The sequence below is a fragment of the Aquila chrysaetos genome, chromosome 12 (genome assembly GCF_900496995.4).
Source record: "Aquila chrysaetos chrysaetos chromosome 12, bAquChr1.4, whole genome shotgun sequence".
Taxonomy (NCBI): Eukaryota; Metazoa; Chordata; class Aves; order Accipitriformes; family Accipitridae; genus Aquila; species Aquila chrysaetos.
The window spans coordinates 23,525,735-23,547,156 of record NC_044015.1 but is presented as its reverse complement, the minus strand read 5'-3'; the positions used below and the strand labels follow the sequence as shown (position 1 = coordinate 23,547,156).

Here is a 21,422-nt window from a genome sequence, read left to right as displayed (position 1 = left end):
CCACTGAGGGCTTCATATTCACTTATTATTTTCACCTGTCTGGCTGACTATATATATATATATATATATATATACCCAGAGAAGATTTTTCAGAGAGACTCATGTATCCATATAATTTCATGAGGTGTCATCAAATTTTCTCATTACTTTCTTCATTTTGAAATCAGTTTTGTACACAGCCTCAAGCAGCACTTAACTGCTTTCTACCTTGGTGCAGTGCATGAATACGTGTAAGTATTTTTCAGATCACATGTGCAGGGAAAGAACTACATACTTACTGTAGCCCTTCCAATTCTGGTGTTTTTCATCTTGCGAACAAGAGTGAGATAGAAACCAGACCCAAAACAGTTCTTCAAGAATACAGGAGAGCCTGAGCAGAAGAGTTTCCCTTGGGATATGATGGCTACTCTGTCTCCAAGGATGTCTGCCTCATCCATGTGATGGGTTGAGAGGATGATGGTTCTGCCTAGAAGGAACAAGGAGGAAAGTTCAAGGCATGGACTCTCTCTGGAACTCAAAACTGTGGTTAGTTTTTTGGCAATTAATGCAGGGTTTTCTCTGCACCAGAGCCAGGTCCCAGGTTTGCCACATCCATAGGTGTCTGTTCAAAGAATCTTGTTTGCTTGTATTCATATCCCACTACTCATGACAGTTTACACAGCAGGGACATGCTGCATCTGTAACAGGTTTTAAAACAAAACAAAACAATTTCTACTCTCAAACCTGTTACCTGAGCGATACTTCAGCAGAAGATCCCAAATAGACCGCCTGGAATATGGATCAACTCCAGAAGTGGGCTCATCCAAGACTACCACTTTTGCTTCACCCACAAAAGCGATGGCAACAGACAGTTTCCTTTGCATTCCACCTACCAGAGGACAGACACATCCAGGAATCTGAGATAAGTTACGTAAGTGGCAGGGATGTAATTAACATTGCTTTTCAGTGTGAGGACAAACTGATACATGTGAAACAAAACCCATCCTCGCACAAATATTTCTGCAAAGTTAAATCAGTAGTCACATTTTTCTTCTGAAGTTCAGAACAGCTTTTTCAAACCTTTGTTATTTTTTTAAATATATTTTTTCATCTATGCACTGCATTTTCTGCTTCTTGCCCGAAGCAAAAGCAGTAAGATAGGAGATTTTTATGTTCTCAGGTGAAACTAGCCAACTTTTATAGTTGCAATCAGGACAAACTAGTATAAGAACACCTGACTTTATTCAAATGAGCTGTTGAATCTGAAAGTGAAATGTGTTCAAATGCACCATGTGGATTTGTACCTTTAGAATGAAAGAAATCACTCCTACCATATAATACAGTATTATAGAGTACTGATCCAAACAGCGGAGCAGCATGATAGTATAATATTTGAAATAATAGAACATTTTTTTTCTTACATTGATTTATTTTTTTTATATGCTCATTTAAAAATAACAGCTTTAAGTATATTTGAATTTGTTGTATATTTATAAGAAACAGAAGCTTTAGGGACAGGTTATGCCAGCTTTACTATTTGTACAGTCCCATTTACTCTTTGGAGAGTAAAGACCTCCCCAGTGCACAGTGATGTGTCAGAATATGGCCTTAAACATTTAATTCAAACAATAATTGCCTGAAGACAAAGAAAAGGCAGCAGAAAAAGCGTCTTAGAACAATACTGTGGGCACCTGACAAATTCTGAGCCTCTTCATTCCTTTTATGGGTGAGGCCCATGTCTTCTAGCATTGTTTCCAGCTCTTGCTCAGCTTCATCCCTGGATCTCCCTTTCAGTTGAGAGTAAAACAAGATGTGCTCTGCTACAGTAAGGCTGTGAAATCAGACAGAAAGACACCAAGGCAATTTAAATGAATAAGCAGATTTTTTCCCAAGCAGCAGTAAATTCACTCTAGCTTTATCTTGCTAAAGGAAGAGAGGCTGGTTTACCCTAAATCTGGATCACAGATCTTCTTTGGGATCAACACACTTCACTCAGATGTCATAGGCTCTTTCTCTGCCTTTTCAAAGCAGAACCTGCTACTAAAGGAACAGGTATAGCAGGCATCAAGCTATCCACTTATGGGAATAAAATGGGAGCTAATGTGAGTAGCTGCATTATGGAAGACAGTCTGCTGTTGAGATGAACACAGGGTGCTGGCAGTGAAGCTGGAAATCACTTGCAAAGGTAGTAAATGGTCGGGTGGTAGTGCAAAATGGGTGCAAAGTGTCCGCTCAGATTTTTTTGCTTTAGGAGGCCTAAATTATAGTGCATGAATCCCCAGGCTGAACTCCTGCAAACCCACACTGCAACAGAAAACACCAACACCAAGACTACTGTCATTTTCCTTGGAAACTTCTTTGTTCCCACCTAAATGATGCAGGAGATTTCTACTGGAGAAGGGCAACACCTACCCCATTTGACTGTTAAGAGCTGGATATGTGCTTCTAAGACATATCTACTGCCAGCACAGTAAGAGAAAGAGACTACACAGACTTTGGGGATGTGTCAAGCATGCAGAGTGGGACCCTCTCCTGGTTTCAAGCTGGGGTAGAGTTAAATTGTCTTCTCAGTAGCTGGTAGGGTGCTATGTTTTGAGTTCAGTATGTGAAGAATGTTGATAACACTGATGTTTTCAGTTTTTGCTAAGTAGTGTTTAGTCTAAAGTCAAGGATTTTTCAGCTTCTCATGCCCAGCCAGCGAGAAAGCTGGAGGGGCACAAGAAGTTGGGAAGGGACACAGCCAGGAAAGCTGATCCAAAGTGTCCAAAGGAATGTTCCCTACCATGTGATGTCATGCCCAGTATATAAAGTGGGGGGAGTTGGCCAGGGGGTGCAGATCGCTGCTTGGGAACTAACTGGGCATCGGTCAGCGGGTGGTGAGCAATTGCACTGCGCATCATTTGTACATTCCAATCCTTTTATTATTACTGTTGTCATTTTATTAGTGTTATCATTATTAGTTTCTTCTTTTTTGTTCTATTAAACCGTTCGCCTCTCAACCCATGAGTTTTACTTCTTTTCCTGATTTTCTCCCCCATCGTGGCGGGGGGGGAGTGAGTGAGCGGCTGCATGGTGCTTAGTTGCTGGCTGGGGTTAAACCACAACAGACCCTTATTCTTAAAGCTAGTATAGAATGATACTTACTGATTGAATAAGATGTTGTACTGAGGGCACATGCCTAATCTGTGCCGTATGGAGTCCATGTGAGTCTGAATATCCAGACCGCCAATCAGCACGGTTCCAGAGGTAGGTGGGAAGAGGCCTGTCAGTATCGACCTGGGAAAATAAAATGAGGAAATTCCCACTCTCCTATCTTTCTGTGCCTGATTAGAAAGGTGCATTGCATGATTCCACTAGATGGAGCATGATGACTTCTTAGTACAGGCCTCGATGAAACAGTTCCAGTAAAAAGCACACATATAAATACTCTTGCCCTGCTACAGTGAGAATCTTGTGGATTTGCTAATATAATTTTTGATACACCTGTCTGTAAGGTTCTGGTCTGCATTAAAAAACTGGTTTAGTCAGCTACACTGTTTCAGAGTAGTTTGTTCAGCACATTACATCACCCCTATGTACAAATGGGTCTAAAATGAAGCTCGCTGTGACCAAGATAGAGAATAATGTTTTGAGGTCTCCAGTCGCACTGACTCATGCCCTACACCTTTATTTTCTGTAAAATGGAAGGGGGCTGAATGTTATATTGCAAATAGGTGGAACCTGTTACTAGATTTGGACGAATAATAGATTTTTCAGTTCTGAAAACTTCAAAGCAATAGAAATTTTTGTTTTTATCAGGAGAATAGAAAAACAAATTTACAAAACATTTCAGCATATTAGAATGCTTTTATTTTGGGTCGAACATATTTCTTGTGGAACAATTAAAAAATTAAAAGGCAATTTAAAGTGCATTTGAAATAAGTGTCTTTTTTTACTTAAAAAAGCTTAAAAATCTGCTGGGAAAAATCATAATGAAACACTTAATTTCTTTCAACATTTGGTGAAAGACTTTGTCACAGACTCATGAAATACTTTGTTCACCAATTAATCCTACTTTGCCAAATAAAGTTCTGTATAAAGAAAATTAAACATACCTGAAGTCCAGCTTCCTGAGACATTAGGGTTCTAGGACTAGAGGAACATTTTAATCCGGACATGGATCTTGCATATATGTAACCATTTTGTCTACAGAGGGCCTATATTTTATACTCCTTTGCACACAGACCAAAAAACGTGACTGACTTAAAGCCAGTTAGAGAAACCAAGAACATGTGGAGTGTGGTGGCTTTCAAATCTTCAGATCTTTCAGCCAGAAGATCCTTCTCCCTCATTACCTATCAGGAGTTTGGCCACGGGAAATGAATTCTGGGGAAAAGAATTGCTTCCTTCTCTCTAGACTTTCACTTGTTTTTGTCATGCATTGCCTCCCTCCCAGGGCTTTAGCTAATCCAGGATATCTTCTCTTTGCCTAGGGGGAGCATTTCCCCGTCTGGAAAAAGCTTGTTGTTGTGCGTCAATCTAGCTGCAGGGGTGGTAGAGAGACAAGGCAAGAGTCAAAAGAGAAGACTGCTCCTCAGGGCAGAGCAACAGAGGACTGCCCTGGATTTGTTTTTTCTGAAATACAGACTTACATGGTCGTTGTCTTTCCTGCTCCATTGTGACCAAGGAAGGCTGTGATCTGGCCCTCATAAAAAGTAATATTCATCCCATCTATTGCTGGCTTGGGCCTGTTCGCAAAAATCTTCACCAGGTTCTGAATGCATACTCCTGGAATCAATCCTGTTGGCTCAGGCTCAAAGAAGGTATTTACTTGAAAGACAAGAAATCAAGAATGAAAAAAGAATAAAAGCACATGTTTTAATCCCAGTTCCAATAATGACACATGAATAAGCGCAGAAGCAACAGCACATACCCAGTAAAATACGGCATCATATGCCAGAGCCAGATTCTCCAGTCACACCAGTACCAAAGTGAGGCAAGATTTCTAACTGCAGTGCAATTTAGATTCATCCATGTATCAATCACAGGAGAAGCAGAGCCCAGAATCATAATGGTCTGTGGAGAGGTAACTCATTGGATCAGGCGAAGCTGAACATGCTTTCTGTTTTCACTGTGTAGCAGGAAGATTATTTGGGATTGTTGACTGTAGATACTTAGATAGGCTGAGAGATTACATTAAACAAGCAGCAGGTTGTCTTTCTAGCCAGGCTGAAATCTGCCATTCAAATCATCTGCCCAGCTGTGCATTCTTTTACTATGATACTTTAAAAAAAACATTTTGCCTTTAATCCTGGTAGGTGAAATTTACCCCCTTGCTGAGGCCAGCTCAAGACTTAGGCAGTACCTAACATGAGCACTACATGGGATGGCTTTCTCTCAGGATTAAAAATGTATTATTGTAAATAGCACCATCAGGATGTTTTATTGCATCAGCTTCTAGACAAAACATACTTTGAAGTAAATTAAACCCTTGGGCAATGTGAATTATGGGAGTTGAGAAATTTAAACTAAAGACCCTGTCCACTTTTGTTTACACAGAATGCTTAAGGCTTTGTAGGGAGGCTTGTTTTGCAATTGCAGTTTACTTAAATTGTTCAGTACCCAGCAGGCCTGTGTGGAGAGCAGCCAATGCCATCTGGGTGAAACCAGCCACACCTCCATCAGTGGCTTGTATGACTATCATTATAAACAATGCTCAGGAAAAAGTCCCAAATATGTTGTAGATGAGAGAGCTGTGTATACTACAGAGCAGCTGAAATAATTCATCTAGAATGGGTAGCATTATTTTAAATAAAATTATGTTTATGACAAACTTTTCATTTGCTTTGTGAACAAATCTAGGTTTCCTTTTACCTTACTGGGCCAAATACAAACATCCCTGTATTTACAAAAGTTCACACAGATTCTGGCTAGATAGTTACACATATATTGGCAATTGAGGTACCATCCTTGGTTTAACGTGTATCATGAGCTCAATTCATATTTGCCTATAAGACTCACTGACAAGTTCTGAGGCAAATTCTTTGATGATCTCCCCCAGTATCTGCTTTGTATCACCTGAAGGACACTGGTGGAGGGTTGAGCTCCCTTTTTTTGTGATTCATATTTCTCCATTCTGATACTATTCCCTCAGTGCAATTTTGGACCTTTTAGGTCTTTCTTCAGAGATGGCAGCATTTGTGGGGATGTGGATGGGGCTTTGGTGAAAGTTCTGCTTAAAATGTATCAGGCAATTAGGACAGATTTATAGTGTGTCTGCCCTGCTCTGCTAACCTGTGCTAGTATAGGACTGCACTAGAGTTAAGCTGTTAGAACTACTCTCCATTTCCCATCCCATTACTCTTACACGAAGCACTAGCTTTTACATGAAGCCATTTTGGAAACTGTGTCCTTGAACCATACCAGATCTGCTCCTGGCTTCTCCACATGTCTCCCAGTTCCTGGGTGGCTAGCTGAAAGGGAAGGCAGGCTTTTTTGTGCAGTGACAGGCAAAGCCCTTCCTCTGTGGCCATAGAGCAACTGGAACCTGGGAGCTGACAAATACAGCACCACAAAGATAAGGCAGTACTAGGAGAAGATTGGCTGAAATAACCTTTGCCCTCTGCCTGTCTTTTTTTCTTTTGAAGTCCTGTCCTGTTTCCATTCACCCTGAATGCATATTTTCAGTGCCTACGTGAGGAGCTCTGATGACCCCACTTTTATCTCTAGCTTTTCAAGAGAGTCAGAGTGGGCTGAGAGCTGTCTGTAGTAGTTACTTCTGCTACAGAATCCACATGCATTCCTCTGAGCATCACATACAGAAAACTCCTCTGCTCCCTACAAAAGATGACATTGGGACTTGAAAACAAGGCAGGTCATTCAGGAATTCTTAGGTGGTGGCTAATGTCAGCATCAGAAAAGGCTGCAGACACACACACAGAGCACTTCAGATAAATCCCTTTGAAACCAGCCTTTTCCTACAGATGCAAGACACACTAAAGATAGGCAAAAAAAAAAAAGTGGGGGAGAGGGGGACTAAGAGGGAAGAACGCTTCTCTCAGCATTAAGATTTTTACTGAAGTCATGGCTCTGTTTAATTCTACAAAGTCAATGTATGTCTCTGAGGCTTCCCTCAGCATGAACACTAACTTGCCATAGAAACAGCCTGTATTTGCATGATAAAAAATAAGTTACAGAGCTCTTCTGAAAGGCAGCTCTCTTATGCATGGTGGCTAAAATAGTCTGAGGGATTGTGAATGTAGAGGAATCAGTAAGAGTGTAGCTGGGAGAGTCAGTGCCTCCCCTGAGCTTAGCTCTGGCAGTCGCATGCTATCCTCTGCAGCCTACTGGGCTCTTCTGGTTTGACTCCAGTCACTCCTACATCTAGTTTGTTATGAAGTACAATGAGTATAGTATCTCAGAAGTACTCAGGTTGCTCTCTCTCCTTACTATTAATTTCATCTTTGTCCTGGACATCTGTCTTAGGCTTCCCCTGCTCGCCGGGTTCTTTTTCTCGTTTGTGTTTACATTGTTTGTTTTTACCATCCTTCTCCCTCTGGTTGTCACTCTTTTCTTCTGGCTTTTCAGGTTCTTCAGATTTCTTTGTTCTGCTTTCATTTTTTTCCCCCTCCACGGCCTTCTGATCCACACAGCCTTCTGACTCCAGACTTTTTTCTATATAAACCAAATGTAACCAACATTTAATTAACCAAAAGTTAATTTCCTCTTATCTCTAGAGGTGCTTTGAGGAAAAGGAGGTAGTCCAAAGCCTTGAGCTCTCCAAGAGCATTAATTATCAGGTTAGGAACACAGCACTCACAGCCATGTAGCTTAAAATCTGCTTCACAGGGTCAGGAACAGATATTTAAGGAAGATGACTGACAATTTTGCAATTATAGACTCAGAGTAGAAGACCCTGACTAATATTAGGTACATGCTTTATATTTTGTCCATGCAGCTGTAGACCAAATTCTTCACCATATGGACAGAAAGGCCATACAAACATTTCCCAGACTTACAGAGAGTGAGAGGAAGAAAAACAAAATGAAAAGGTTAAATGAAAAGCAAACTGCTAAACTGCTACTTAGATTAAGAGACTAGGTCCAGGCCAGAATGCATGAGTTGGTGTTAACTTTTGTACAATAATTTCTGGCTTTCCAGTTTGGTCTTAGACCTTGCTGCCATGAAGGAAAACAGTCACATAAAACCCCTAATGGGGACAGGCTTGAAGCAGGAAGAACAGTGATGTAAGAAGAGGGAGCCCCTGCAGGAACTGTTTACATAATACAAATTCAAGCCTAGAGTGCAACTAGCAAAATTGTAATTTATCAGATGGTCTCGGACTTAATTTTGTTGTGAAATTCCACTGTAACTTTCTGCTGTAAGAAATTTTGGCCCATAAAACTGTATAAAATTACCTGGTGCACAAATAGCAACATAAGCAAGTTCACCATGTCACCTAAAATGGCAAAGCGGGAGATACAAAAGTGCACTGATAGAAGTAAATTTTAAAAATACCAAGATAATTTACCAGTTTAGCTTTATTTTCAGCTGTGCATTTACATTATCTGATATTTTCTTATCCAGTTTTCTTCCCAACACTTTAACCAGTTATGATAAATTAGGAAAATGCTTAATATTACCCTTGAAGGAAAGATAAGTGTTGAGAAAAGTTCTACAGTTGTTCAAGTAACCTGAGGCACTGAAGAGTCTTAGTTCTTCAACTAGGTAAGAATCACATGCCTCCTACAAAAGAATTAATCAGAGATGACCTTTCCAACTGTCCCTGCTTGAGAAAACCCAAGGCAATGTTTTGTAGAAGAAAGGATGAAATAAGTATCAGCACACTCAGGCTAGCTGACATAATAATGGAATAATTTAGATCAGAAGGGATTTCCAAAGATCTTCAGTTCAATCCTCAAAAAAATAGGGCCAATTCAGATTACAGTGACTATCTCCAAAAAATGAAGTTTTCACAACCTTTTTGAGCAACCTGTTCCAGTGTTCTAACTACCTTCAAAATAAATAATTTTTTTCTTATATTAAATCAGAATTCCTGTTTTCCAGCCTACATCCATTGCTTCTCATGCTTCCACTAGGCACATCTGAGAAGTCTAGCTCTATCTTAGCTTTCTCTCTTAAGGCTGAGCAGATCCAGCTCTCTCAGCATCTCCTTGTATGTTATACACTCCAGCTCCTAATCAAGTTGGTGGCTCTTTACTGAGCTCCCTCCGGTAACTCTATGTCTTCCTTTCAATGAGGATCCCCAAACTGGACAATACGGTACACCACATGCAGCCTCACAAGGGCTGACTAGAAGGGAAGAATAACTTCCCCTGAACTGATGGCTATACTCTTGGCTAATAAAGTCCAGGATGCATCTGGTCTTCATAGCTACACAGGCACACTTGATGGCTCATGTTCAACACGTTATCAGCCAGACCTTTTCTACACAGCTGCCTGCCAGCCAGGTGGTAGCCAGTCTGTATTGTCCTGTGGAGTTATTCCATCCCAGACACAGTATTATGCATTTACTTTTGTTGAACTCCATGAGGTTCCTATAAAGCCAATTCTCCAGACAGTTGAGGTCCCTCTGAAGAGTTGCCCTGCACTCCACTGTTGCCTCCAATTTGATATCTTCCACAAAGTTGCTCGTGGTGCCCTCTATCCCATCACTCAGGCTGTTAATAAAGTCCTTAAACAGTATTAAGTCCAGTGTCAGACCCCTGCCACTAATAACTGGTCCCCAGTTATGCTTTGTACTGCTGATCACAATCCTTTGGGCCCAACGGTTCAGTCAATTTTCTACCCACTTTAGTGTTTACTCAAGCAGCCTGTATCTCATCAATTTGGCTATCAGAATACTACATGAATCCACCCTGAATCCCTTGCTAAAGTCAAGTTAAATGGCATCCACTGCTTTCCCTTTGTCCATTGATCCAGTCATCACAGAAGAAAATCAGACTGGTTAGGCAAGATTTGCTCTTGGTAAATCCACCTTCATTATTTCCTATCACCTTGTCCTTCATGTTTTTGGGAATGGCTTCCAGAAGGATCTACCTCTTAATCTTACCAGGGACTGATAAGCATCAGCAGAACTAGGATGTGAGCTGTGAAAGGGACTGCAAGATTGCCCCATTTTTCCTCAACAGTGAACTGTTAGATCAGCTCAGCTATCTGACGTAATGTCACCCACAAAATAAACTCTAGGTTTCACTTAAGCAAAATGTTTTGTCTAAGTAATCGAAAAAATGCTATGAAAAAAACTCATAAAATAAAAAAAACTGGCAATAAAGTAAAAAAAACCCTGACCTACCTGAGCAACTGAATATTTGGGGGCTTTCAAGCCTTTTCACAACCTTTAGTTTGGGTACTAAGAAATCATGAGTCTGCCTTGTATTGGAAATAAATTAAAGAACACACAGAACTTATGAGGCATTAAGGTAACCAGAAAATGGATTTCATTTCTACTAAATTTAGGCTTAAACTAAATAAATAGGAAACGTTAAAATCCTGTAAGTAACTGTGCTCCAAATTTGAGATATTCAAAGGAGCTCTGGTGCAGGATACGCTCAAATTCCACAGAAATTCAATGAGATGTAGTGGCTGACATGTGGGTCTTTGGAAATTTTCCATTCATCTATAAACATGCTCTAAGTCCTCCTTTGGCTCTTTCCTTCTCCTTCCTGGAGAGTCAAATTCTAAGCTGGTGGGCAGCATTTGCAAAGCCAAAGGAGGTAACAGACTCCATAATATCTAGATAAGCCTCTACCATTCTGAATACCCTCACAGCGAGTCTAAAGGAAAACCTGTTTATTCCCTCAGAATGCACCAAAAGGCAAAGCCTCTTCACAAAAACCAATGTTATAACCTCCTCTTTTCTGATCAAAACATGTGAGCAGTGAACGTATTATCAACATGTTCACAGAAAGGATTAACTCCCTTCTGGTTTATAGGTATCACCGAGATGAGACTGCCTTGTCAGCAGTCTGTCTGAGTTGATGAAGGGTAAGAATGGTAATGAGAAGACTGAAAAAATTATTTCTTCATCTGTCATTTTGATTGGTTTCACTGTTACCTTGCAAATTTAAGACAGATTTCAAAACACCACCTTCAGCAAGCCTCTATTCCAGACATTAATCATCAGTCTGCATTAACTCTTATTTAAATACAATCATCCACATGTTGTTCTTAACTACTCCAGTATCAATGCACAGAAAAAAAATCCACAAAAGCAGGACTTTTGCACTCATCCACATTGGTCCAAGGGTGGCATAAATTTTGATCTTGCTTACAAACCCAAAGTAAACAGACTTAAATTAGTGTCAAACAAGATAGAAAAGAATCAGGTTTAGAAAAATGGGGGAGCCTTAGCGTAAATAAGATCAACATTCTATTTCATTTTGGCTCATTTCACAAATACTGTGTTGAGCAATAAGAACTCCTTGAGTGTCTCAAAAGGTGTTGGTTAGAGAGTGGGGGTTTGATGTTGCTTGTTAACCCATGCTTTAAGGGCTCTCAGATGGAACAGTGACTGACGTCTAATAACTCCAATAATAGCAGGCCACTCAAAGTTCAAAGGCACCTGCTGAGATTCCCAGTGTATAGCTGTCTCTAATCTTTGCAGCAGCCCAGGTAATGGAAACGTTACATAGTCACCTCTAAGCGGATCAGTGGTTTTGAAGTTATTTCTAAACACCAAAGTTTTAAAAGAACTTACCATCAGCAGTTGCTGTTTTCTCAGCTTTTGGGTTTCTAGAGCCAAGCCAGTAAGATTCCTGCACAGGGAAATACCAAGGCTGTGGTAGCCCATAGTCCCCTAAAGCAAAAATAAGTAGGTAAAGTGCACTTCATAAACACATTCCTTGGTAGGCACAAATTCATCTAGGTAAAGTTTGAGCTATAATTATAAACACTTGCAGTCCTAGTGTTGCATATCAGAAGGTCAAACCATCCACCAAGTACCTGACAGAATAGATTTTGTTTGTGGATTTTTTTTTTCTTTTGGACAGGAATAAAATATTCAGAAAATATGTGATCTGATTGGCCGTACCTTTTCTTAAGTAGAATGTGGTTTAATTACAGAATGAATCTACTCCCTACATGGGGACAATTTGAATCCTCACCACCCAGGCAGCAGCTGTTAAGGAACACCCTGACTACTTAAGATAGGATCCCAGCCTCACTCAGGGATTTTCTTCTAAGGCCCACTTAACACTTGAGAGTTGACATGAGTGAAAAGCTTATTATATTTACACTTAATACCCTAGGCCTGAATTCACAACTGGCAATAAGAAAAGAGACTCTGGCTATTATTTCAGCACACAGCCTTGCAGGAAAAGTGACAACAGAGTAATCCTTTTCTTAAGCAGAAATGGGCTTTTTTGGTTACAGCTTGATTTTGTTTTGAAAATACAAAGTACGATAACTTTATCAGTTCTTGTCAGGCCAGACTAGAGCTAGTGCAAGTCAACACTGCTTTCCTGGATCATATTGATTTATAGAATGCAGGGATTTGAGCTGCTATGTTTAAAACTGGTATCCTTGTGAACCCAGATGTTATTGGTCTTGTGCTACTTACTCAAAATAGGCAAAGGGAATTTGTAATGCTCACTGAAAGATGGTCCGTTTTTCTATATTGAAACCCACTGTTTATGAAAGTGTCTGCTTATTTTTGACTTACCAAAAATACCCTGTATTTCAGGCGACCACTTGTACTCCCATTAACGCATACAAATGCTCTGTCTGCATCCATAAGCAGTTTTGCCTTGTACTTGTTATGGACTGGATTATACCCCTTTGAAGCTGGTGGCCAAAACAACTGCTTCTCATTCAGGATGAATGCAAAACCCAAGTAAACTCCATTATGGAGCAGAATGCTCAAATAGCCAAAGGTCCAGTGTGCCAATGGGTGGTTGGCTGCAGAGAAAACTTGAGCAGGATCTGAACCGTATGGTTCAAAGGATTATCTAGGGAACTCATATAGTAAGCTCAAAGACTACAGCATTGATTTGGTAGGTCTGCATGTGTGTGATAAAGAAATGCTATGAGAAATTCCACAGGAACAGAGGAGCAAAAAGCCAAGGAGACACTCAGAGCAAATACTGGGAGGAAATGAAGCTAATGAATAGAAACCCTGGGAGGCGTTACTTTTGTGTGAAGCGCTGGCTGAAAAAAAACAACTTGGATCTATGAGCAAAGAAACTCATGTTGTTTAATTCCTGCTGCGTTCATGGCAATAGTACATTGTCCATTCTTTTTTAAATAAACAGAGTTGCAACACGGGCTTCTCCAAATAGGAACTTTTAGTAAAGTTACTGCAAATCAGCTTTGAAAATAAGTATATTAAAATTGCATTAAACTTCTTTGTGAGGACACATTTTTTAAAAACTGAAAAGGCATTAATTTGGTGTAGCATAGCTCACTTTGGTAGGGACAAAACCAAAGCATAGGTCATACTTTAATTTTGAAGCAAAATATCCTCAGACACATCTAAAACCATTTAACAAATCCTTATCTTTTCTTGATTTGGATTAACTATCATTAGTGATGTGTGCAGACAAGCACCATCTTACCCCCCTATACATCATTAATTTTCCTTCATAGCTAGAAAATCTGCAATATCTCAAATTCTGAGTAACCACTCAAGCAAAAAAAAAAAAAAAAAAAAAAAAAAAAAAAAGCGATCTGCCAAGAAACACATTCTGGAACTGCAGTTCACATGTGGGAGTAATAAACTAATGAAAAGAAAGCTCACTTGCTTGGACAGCATAAGAGTCTGCATTTATTATATTGTAACAATATTCAATAAGAAGCAAGATAATCTTTTAAGGTACAAGGACAAACCATTTTCTCACAAAGAAAGTTCCCAAACTTTTAAACTGATAATCCTTTTGTGAACTCACACTAAAACCAGGATGCCCATTTAGAAATAAAATAAATCCACACAGGAACTTTCACAGCTGCCTAGGACACAGTATATGTCTCAGAAAATAGTACCATCCTTTAAGGAACAGTTGGCCTAATGTGACCATAGTATATATGTGAACTAGAACTGTTATTTCTATATTTTCAAAAATCTTAAAAATTCTCACTAGAAATGGTTGAAACCTCTCGAAAGAAAAATATGTACACAAATTGGGCTTTAACAGATATTTTTGAAGATCTATTTTCTATTTAAATTTTAAAACAGGACTAGAAATTGCATTCTTCTTCTTACTCTTTCCTCCTTTCCTATTCTTTTCAGGACTAAAATAGGAGAAAGGAAAAAGAAAGAGAGAAAGTGGAAGCCCTTAATAAACCAGTGGTGCTATACTGGATAAGACTCATGGTCTACAATGTCAAATACCCTTTTTCTGACAGAGAAATACTCAGAGACTGATTAGACTAACATAGTTTACAACAACTACCACTACTTTGTACGAATAAGAAATTGACATACCTGGAAAAACATTATCAAGATACCAAGAAAGTATTCCATAGAGAAAAGCATCAAAAAGCATCATTTTGATGGAAAAAAGAAAACTATATTCATCTCCTTCCAAGGGACTGGTTCTGATGTTACCCCACTGTAGGCCAAGACCTTGCTCTTCGTAGCGTGACAAGTATTCTGTACCAAAACCAAAAGCTACTTGAGAGACCAAACTCTGGAATAAAGGAAAAATTACATTCAATTCAGACAGATGGACATTTTGTAAAGCAAGCACAAAAGAAGATGACCTTTAGAGACTGGACTTCAAAACTTGGTAATGCCTAACAAATGATCAGGGAAAAGTGGTTTAACTTTTATATTGGACTGGGATATTTAATCCTCTGAACAGTGGCAATTCTAACTATTTAGCCATAATAGACTGAATTCAACCTTGGCTGTATTTCTTTAGCTACTAGGCAACCTTCACAGCTTGTTTTTTTCCATTAATATCTCTGTTCAGAAAATACTATAGATGAATCTAGAAGTTTGCAGTGTACACCTTTGCCTATCTTGGAGAAACAAAACATTTCCTGAGTGTATGGGGCAGGGCCACTATGAGTACCAAGACAGAAAGTACACCAGATGCTGAGGATAAGGAAAACCACAACCATCCCCTCCCCTGGTGTGTCTGCTACCTGGTTCTCACACAACAAACTAATAAACCATTATAGTATCCAAACATCCTCTTCAATGTTGGACTGCAAAAAACCAGAGCAAGAAGTGATACAGTGCTGTTTCACAGGGTATGTAGTTCAGCCAGGAATGCCAGACCTTAGGAAAATGAGGGGACAAGAGGGATCCCAACAGCAGCTTTCAGTGAGGCACTATCATAGTGTGCTAAGTAAAAAATGTTTGGTTTTCAGCAATATATTTATTGTTCAATTACTTTACTTGTCCTTAATTTTTTTTTTTTTTTTCTTCAGGCTCCCTACACATGTATACCCCACCCCTTATCCTTTCTAATTAGCTCTTTTTCAGAGACTGACCTTCGAACAACACATATAAGACCAAACGTATCAGGAACAGAGAAGAATATTCATGACTTGTGGCCAGCAAATATCCTTTCTTACATGGATGCCGCCTCCTTCACTTTAGGCTGAGAAGAGAGTTGTCTTTCTGCTTAGACTGTGTGCTAGTCTCAAGATTTCTTCCCAAATCAGAACCTGTCAGAGGCCAGCCCTACTCATTTCCTTACTTAATGACAGGATCAAGTTTTGCACTTTATTGCCCTAATTGGTAGAACTAAAAATGGTATATACTACATCTGTACAGTACATCAGTTAAGAAAGCCAATATTTACACTTAGTTACAGCTTTTAAAGTGTTTTGTTTTCTTTTTCATTAGATTTCCTAGTGTAAGAGGAGAAGACAGTACTTCTCTTTTACCTAGGTTGTTAGAATGCTCAGCAAAGATGAGGAGACTGGATTCAAGCACCCACTCCCCTTCCTGATTCATTGGGCAACAGAAAATCAGTCTGAATAATTTTGTAAGTTCACAGTTCCATTTCAAAAAACAGCAAGAAGTTTCCAGCTCCACTGAATTGTTAAGTATCTTATCTATAATGGAAAAGAACCAAGAAGAAAGCACTGCATGGAGAATGTCTACAACTTCTTAGATGGAAGATATTTCTCAGAGCTTTGGAACTTGGGTTCAAATCCTAACTCTATGTTCAGGTAAAGAAGGAACATGAACCTGAGGTCTTCTCATCATTAGATATTACCCTGTTAACTACGTTATAGCACATAAGAAAGATAACCAAACCCATGTCATGAATTGCCTTTGTATTTATTAAACATACCAGAAGAAAAATTTGCTTTGACTTACAATGAAGTGTTTTGAACATTATGCTAATTTCCTAGCATTCAAAAAGTAAAGTTAATTTTATTGAATTTTCTAAAAGCCATGAAAATATTTCTTGGTCACTAGGCCTGCTAAAGGCTTATTCACTTGCAATCCCTAATTATTTGAGAGAGATTCAGAGGTCTCCCCCTCTCCGAATCAAAAAAGCAGAGAAGAATAGGTGTGCAATGCTTTGTTACTCATACAGGCACAGTAAGAAGGGCAGCTAAAATTTGAACCCAAAGATACCATATAATCAGTGAAAGGCTTACTGCTAGGATCTTCAGATTAACAGTCATGCGGTCTTGCCAGACAAAGCAGACAATGTGGGGAAGGTACAAGGTGAAGTAGATGACTCCACTGCAGGCAGCTGCCAGATTTGCTTTGGAGAAGAAGGTGCTGAACAAGAAACATTGCATTATGGTGGCTGTGGTGAATGTCAGTAGGAATAGAAAGAAGAGAAGTGGACTGCTATAATGTAGTACTTGTCCAGACTGTAAGCAAAAAGAAAACAGAAAAATTTAGTAGTAATGACCCTTTCTGAACTAGCAGAAAAGGTCAGAATTGCCATTGACATGTAACATGTAATGAGTAATAAGCCAGCATTTCTTACCTAATATAAGTTCTAACTCTCCGAGGCAGTAATGTTTCAACACCTGAGGTCATTACAATAACAAATCCTTCATCTAACTTCATCCCTGCTCCCGGATTGTGACTTCAGGTTAGTACAATAGGCTGTGGAGTTCATAGGCATATTTGATGACTGAATTAAGATCGTAACTGATCATAGGGGCATTCTGTCCCCGTCTTAATAAGCAAATGATTCCAAGCAAGATGTGCCTGCTTAGAAATTCATACATTTTAAATAAAACTATTTGAATTATCATAATAAATTTTCATTGATCTCTTCTCATCTTCTCCTCAGTTCACTTGCTCAACGTGCAGGAAAGACAATGTAAGGAAGCCTGACAAAATGCATCTTAAAAAAACCCCCAAACAAACAGGAAAATTATAAAGCTTCTGCACCTGAATGATATTCAAACTCCAGGAGGGTATCACATCTGAGGAATCCAAGTTTCTCAGAGATCCTTGTGTACTAACCCACCCACTGGGTGAACTTTTATTGACCTTTCTTCCTTGGAGCTTTTGTAGATTAAACACTCCTTATCAAGAAGATCATGGACTGCTATAATGTATTTACACCTAAAAAACAATGTTGAGACCTATTTATTAGGCTCAACTTTGTTTTGAGCCTTATATAAGGCTCAAATAGGTCTATAAGGCTATGAATAGGTCTCAACATTGTTGCAACATGCCACTGGGCCTCTGAGACTGATTTCTTTATCAACAGTGATACAATCTCTCATAAGAATGTATTTACTAAGGTGCCTCACACTGGCATAGTGAAATCCAAGAGAGGAAGTGAATCATAGGTATAAGTACACTCCTCTCTGGTATTAATTACCTCCTGATTTTTAATTAAACCAGTGTAGCAAATAAAGTAAGCTTTCTCTACCCACCCAAGCTGTAATGGAACTGCAAGGAACTAGAACAACTCATCAGGACAGGCTGATAAAATAGAGTGGATTGAACTCTCACTATGCATTTATACCAATACCAGTTCCCCACATCAGAAAAGATGCAAGGGCATTCTTCCCTATCGAAATGCTAGAGATTTATGAAACTAAATGTAGCAGCTAGGAGGAGCTTGGTTCTCAGGTAACAGAGATAAGAGGTAGTACTTAGAGACAACATCCAAACTGTCCTGGAAAGTTACAAAAATTACAGCAACTCTGAGTTACAGAAGCAAAAGTTTGTTGGTTTGGGGTTTTTTTTGGTTGGTTTTTTTTTCTTTTTTTCAGGCTTTCCTGAAAGTTCTGTCCTTGCAGTCTTTTTCCATTGAAATAATGGCATAATTTCTAAGCAGGCAAGCACTGAATATTACAAATGAATCACATACGGTGAATTACAAGATTAAAATTCTTCATATTATAATTCCTTCTATTTAAAGCAACAATTATTATTTATTGAGAGATCTGCCTCTGTCTACAGGAAATACAATATATAGAGTAATCAGCTTGATGTAGTGTTCTGTGGGGGATCTCACAATAAATCTTACCAGTGAATTTATCTTTCTGTCTCTACCAAGTGCTGATGCTGTCATGAGGTCTGCTTAGAAGAATGTGCCTGCTATGTGCTGCGATCAGAACAGGCCAGCAGCCATTCACATCTCCCTATGAATGGCTACTGTTCTTCCTCAACGGCAAACTGGTATCAGCAGTGCAAACAGAATAGTGAGTTTGAAAGTGGCAATCCTTACCATAATCAGTGCTGTGAGGAGGAACGTGCTCACAGCCATCATGACAAAGCTGTCTAGGAACCAAGTGCACCAAATCACCCCATTAGTTATACCCCTGTTCTTCATAGCCTCTTTCAGACGCATTTCCTTCTCCAGCACTATGCTCTTCACAGTCATGGAAACTGAATATATCCAAGCTAGCACCATGAAGATGGGAAAGGTGCGGTTTAAGGTGATCATGAAGCTACCAAAGCAAGAAGGGAGAAATGTATTAAATTCAGATAAAACAGAGAAATATTGAGATGAAAAGCAAGAACAAAAAGGAAAAGGAGTGGGGAAGAATGCATTTATTAAACATGGGACTGGAAATTCTCAGTCTGAACATCAGTAACACATTGCTGGTGAACTTCACAAGCTACCTAAATAGTAAAGAACTAATGGTTGCTGCACTCCCATGAAACAGATAAATGTTATTTCTATTTTACAAAGAGGTTCTAAGGGTTACTGAAGGCTACAAAACATGTGGTGGCTCATGAAAATACATCTCTCTTCACAGTGAATTGCCATAATACTTTTACTATGATGTACAAAGAATATTTTAAGACATATGCTAACGTTAACAATTTGGGAGTGTCACTGTGGTTTTATGCTCCTAAAACTCACTGGCAAAAGAATTAAACAAATTAACCATTGAAAGCATCAGATGCTGCCAGCAAGGCTGTTGAAATTCATACAAACCATGACTCAGGGAATGCACTGTGACTGACCCACATAGTACCACTTCCAAAATGACAGTGCTGGGACAGGCTGCTGTGGGTGGCCCTTCATGTACTGTGATGAAGGTGCTGCTCCCTTTCTCTGTCCCTCCCCCCAGACTCTATGGCTCGTCAGCCCTGGCAGATGATCCTTGGTGAAGCACTGCCCCAAGTGTGCTGTCAGGGTGAGGAAGAGATTTGGGGGTGAAAAAGCTGAAAATATTTTGCATTAATTTGGGATTGCAATTTTTCAATGAAATTACCCCAAAACCCAAATGGACTTAATTCTTTAAAGCTCAAAAGCTTGGATCTGCTAAAACCAAAAAGGAGCAAAAAATCTTCAGCTTCCTAAATCTGGCCCCTACAGAACTACATTTTTGCCATATGCTATCATAGCTACTCCATTGTCAAAACAAATGGAAAATCTTCACTTTACCAAAAATTCCTGAAGAGCGATCTGGCCTGCTGACACAAAGCCATGCTTTTGTGGAATGGCCTGGGCTACACTGGGTTTTGCCTGTTGGTGGACACATGTAACCCAGCACAAGGCCATGCATAGCACAACATACATGTTTACCATGAGGATGCGCTTGCTTCACTTAAGCAGGCTCTCTGCAGAGGCCATCACCGGGTTTGGATATCAGCCCTGAACTGTGTGTGGCTGCTGCAGGCTTCAGAGAACCTTTGCACAGATGGGGTTTCTGCCTCAGCACTATTCTCAGTGGGGAGTAAATAAACAGCAGGCTTGCCAGGGCAACATTTTGTCAGAACAACAGGTAATGACTGATGGGTATGACAGGTCAAATTACGTATGTCTGCAGTTTGCCGTTATCTGAAGTACTAGCATTTGCCTGCACAGAGCACGCTGACAGAACTATGAAATTATTTCTATAGTGCCTTTTTTTTTCCTCCTCTGGAGTGAAATGTATACCAAGACAGCTGCAGTAGCACAGATTGCAGCAATGGAACAGGCAGACTGTGAACAGGGAAGAGGCACCACTTCATAAAATCTGGAGCACATGTGACGGTTCAGGCAGTGCTAATGGGGGCCACAGCATTCACAGCCCCTCTGTCTCCATGTAGCCATGAAATCTCCATGCCCAGGAGCACAGTCCCTTTCTTTTCTCATTACAGAGCAACAAACCACCTCTTTCTTCTTTAGCTTCTTTATTCTGCTCTTCACCAGGGAAGGAAGCTCCTGGTGCCTGCAATAATGAACTGCAGCCACAGTCCTGGAATCCTTTGCTAGATTTATGTGAGATTTAAGACAAGAAACAGTCAATCTGCATAAAAACATGGACAGGAATTAGGGAGAAGGTTAGAGGACACCAGGTTATTGTTGAACACTAGCATCCACAAGGGAAAGAAAAGGGTTGATGTTAACAGAAACAAATGCTATATATCCAGTTTAATTGCAGATACTAGTCATGTAGATTCCATAAATGGAATCCTGTTTAGGGATGTGGTTAGGATTTTGGTAAGAAAGAGTTACAAGAGCCTAAATTTCTTGGGATTCTGCAAGGCCTGTAGGTGTCTTCAAAGACCAAAAACTACAGCTTTGTGTATTGGTATATCTAGACATGATTAAGTCTAGGGTTAGGGTTTGGTAATACACTTGAAGAGACTAGGTTGTTTGATTCTTCAAGACTTACAGAGATAGCAAGAGAGGTACCAATTCCATTGGGACAAGCATTTTCTGTTCAATTTTTCTTTAGGAAATGATTCTTTGGATATAAAGAAAGCTGGGCTTTAGAGATGTAATTAGAGAAAAGAAGCTTACTATACTTCAATGGATTCTGCATAGTTAACTGAAGGATGCAGTGTTTGTTCTAACATGGGTCTGTGCTTTGTGTTCAGTTTTGCTACAGGCACTGGTCATATGCTATAGCATGAGACTTAGTTTTAGTTAGATAAAAACTTTTTAAAAGTTCACATTTTTGCTGGGTCCTGTGTAATCACAGAGGTACTTCAAGGGCTGATGCTGTTAAGGATCAAAGCGTTATAGTTGTGGTGCCCTGTTGACAATGGATTCTTGGCTGTAATCAATATGAAGGTTTAGGTTAGGTTATTATTACTGCCTGGAAAAGTAAGGCCAAAAAGT

The 21,422-nt window shown here is 39.6% G+C and overlaps 1 protein-coding gene across 7 annotated transcripts in view; it reads right to left on the bottom strand.

Annotated features, from left to right (window-relative positions):
- ABCA4 (ATP binding cassette subfamily A member 4) overlaps window positions 1–21,422 on the bottom strand; it is an 86,827-nt gene that overhangs the window by 26,708 nt on the left and 38,697 nt on the right. For 5 of the 7 annotated variants that reach the window (XM_030032592.1, XM_030032590.2, XM_030032589.2 and 2 more), the window contains 10 exons: window positions 18,588–18,810; window positions 16,540–16,761; window positions 14,399–14,603; window positions 11,678–11,776; window positions 7,408–7,632; window positions 4,611–4,788; window positions 3,124–3,255; window positions 1,671–1,810; window positions 731–868; window positions 279–466 (listed from right to left, as the gene is read on the bottom strand). In XM_030032592.1, coding sequence (XP_029888452.1) covers window positions 279–466; window positions 731–868; window positions 1,671–1,810; window positions 3,124–3,255; window positions 4,611–4,788; window positions 7,408–7,632; window positions 11,678–11,776; window positions 14,399–14,603; window positions 16,540–16,761; window positions 18,588–18,810 — 1,750 coding nt within the window. The remainder of the gene's footprint in view (window positions 1–278; window positions 467–730; window positions 869–1,670; window positions 1,811–3,123; window positions 3,256–4,610; window positions 4,789–7,407; window positions 7,633–11,677; window positions 11,777–14,398; window positions 14,604–16,539; window positions 16,762–18,587; window positions 18,811–21,422) is intronic. The other 2 variants (XM_030032591.1, XM_030032593.1) reach the window with 2 other exon arrangements.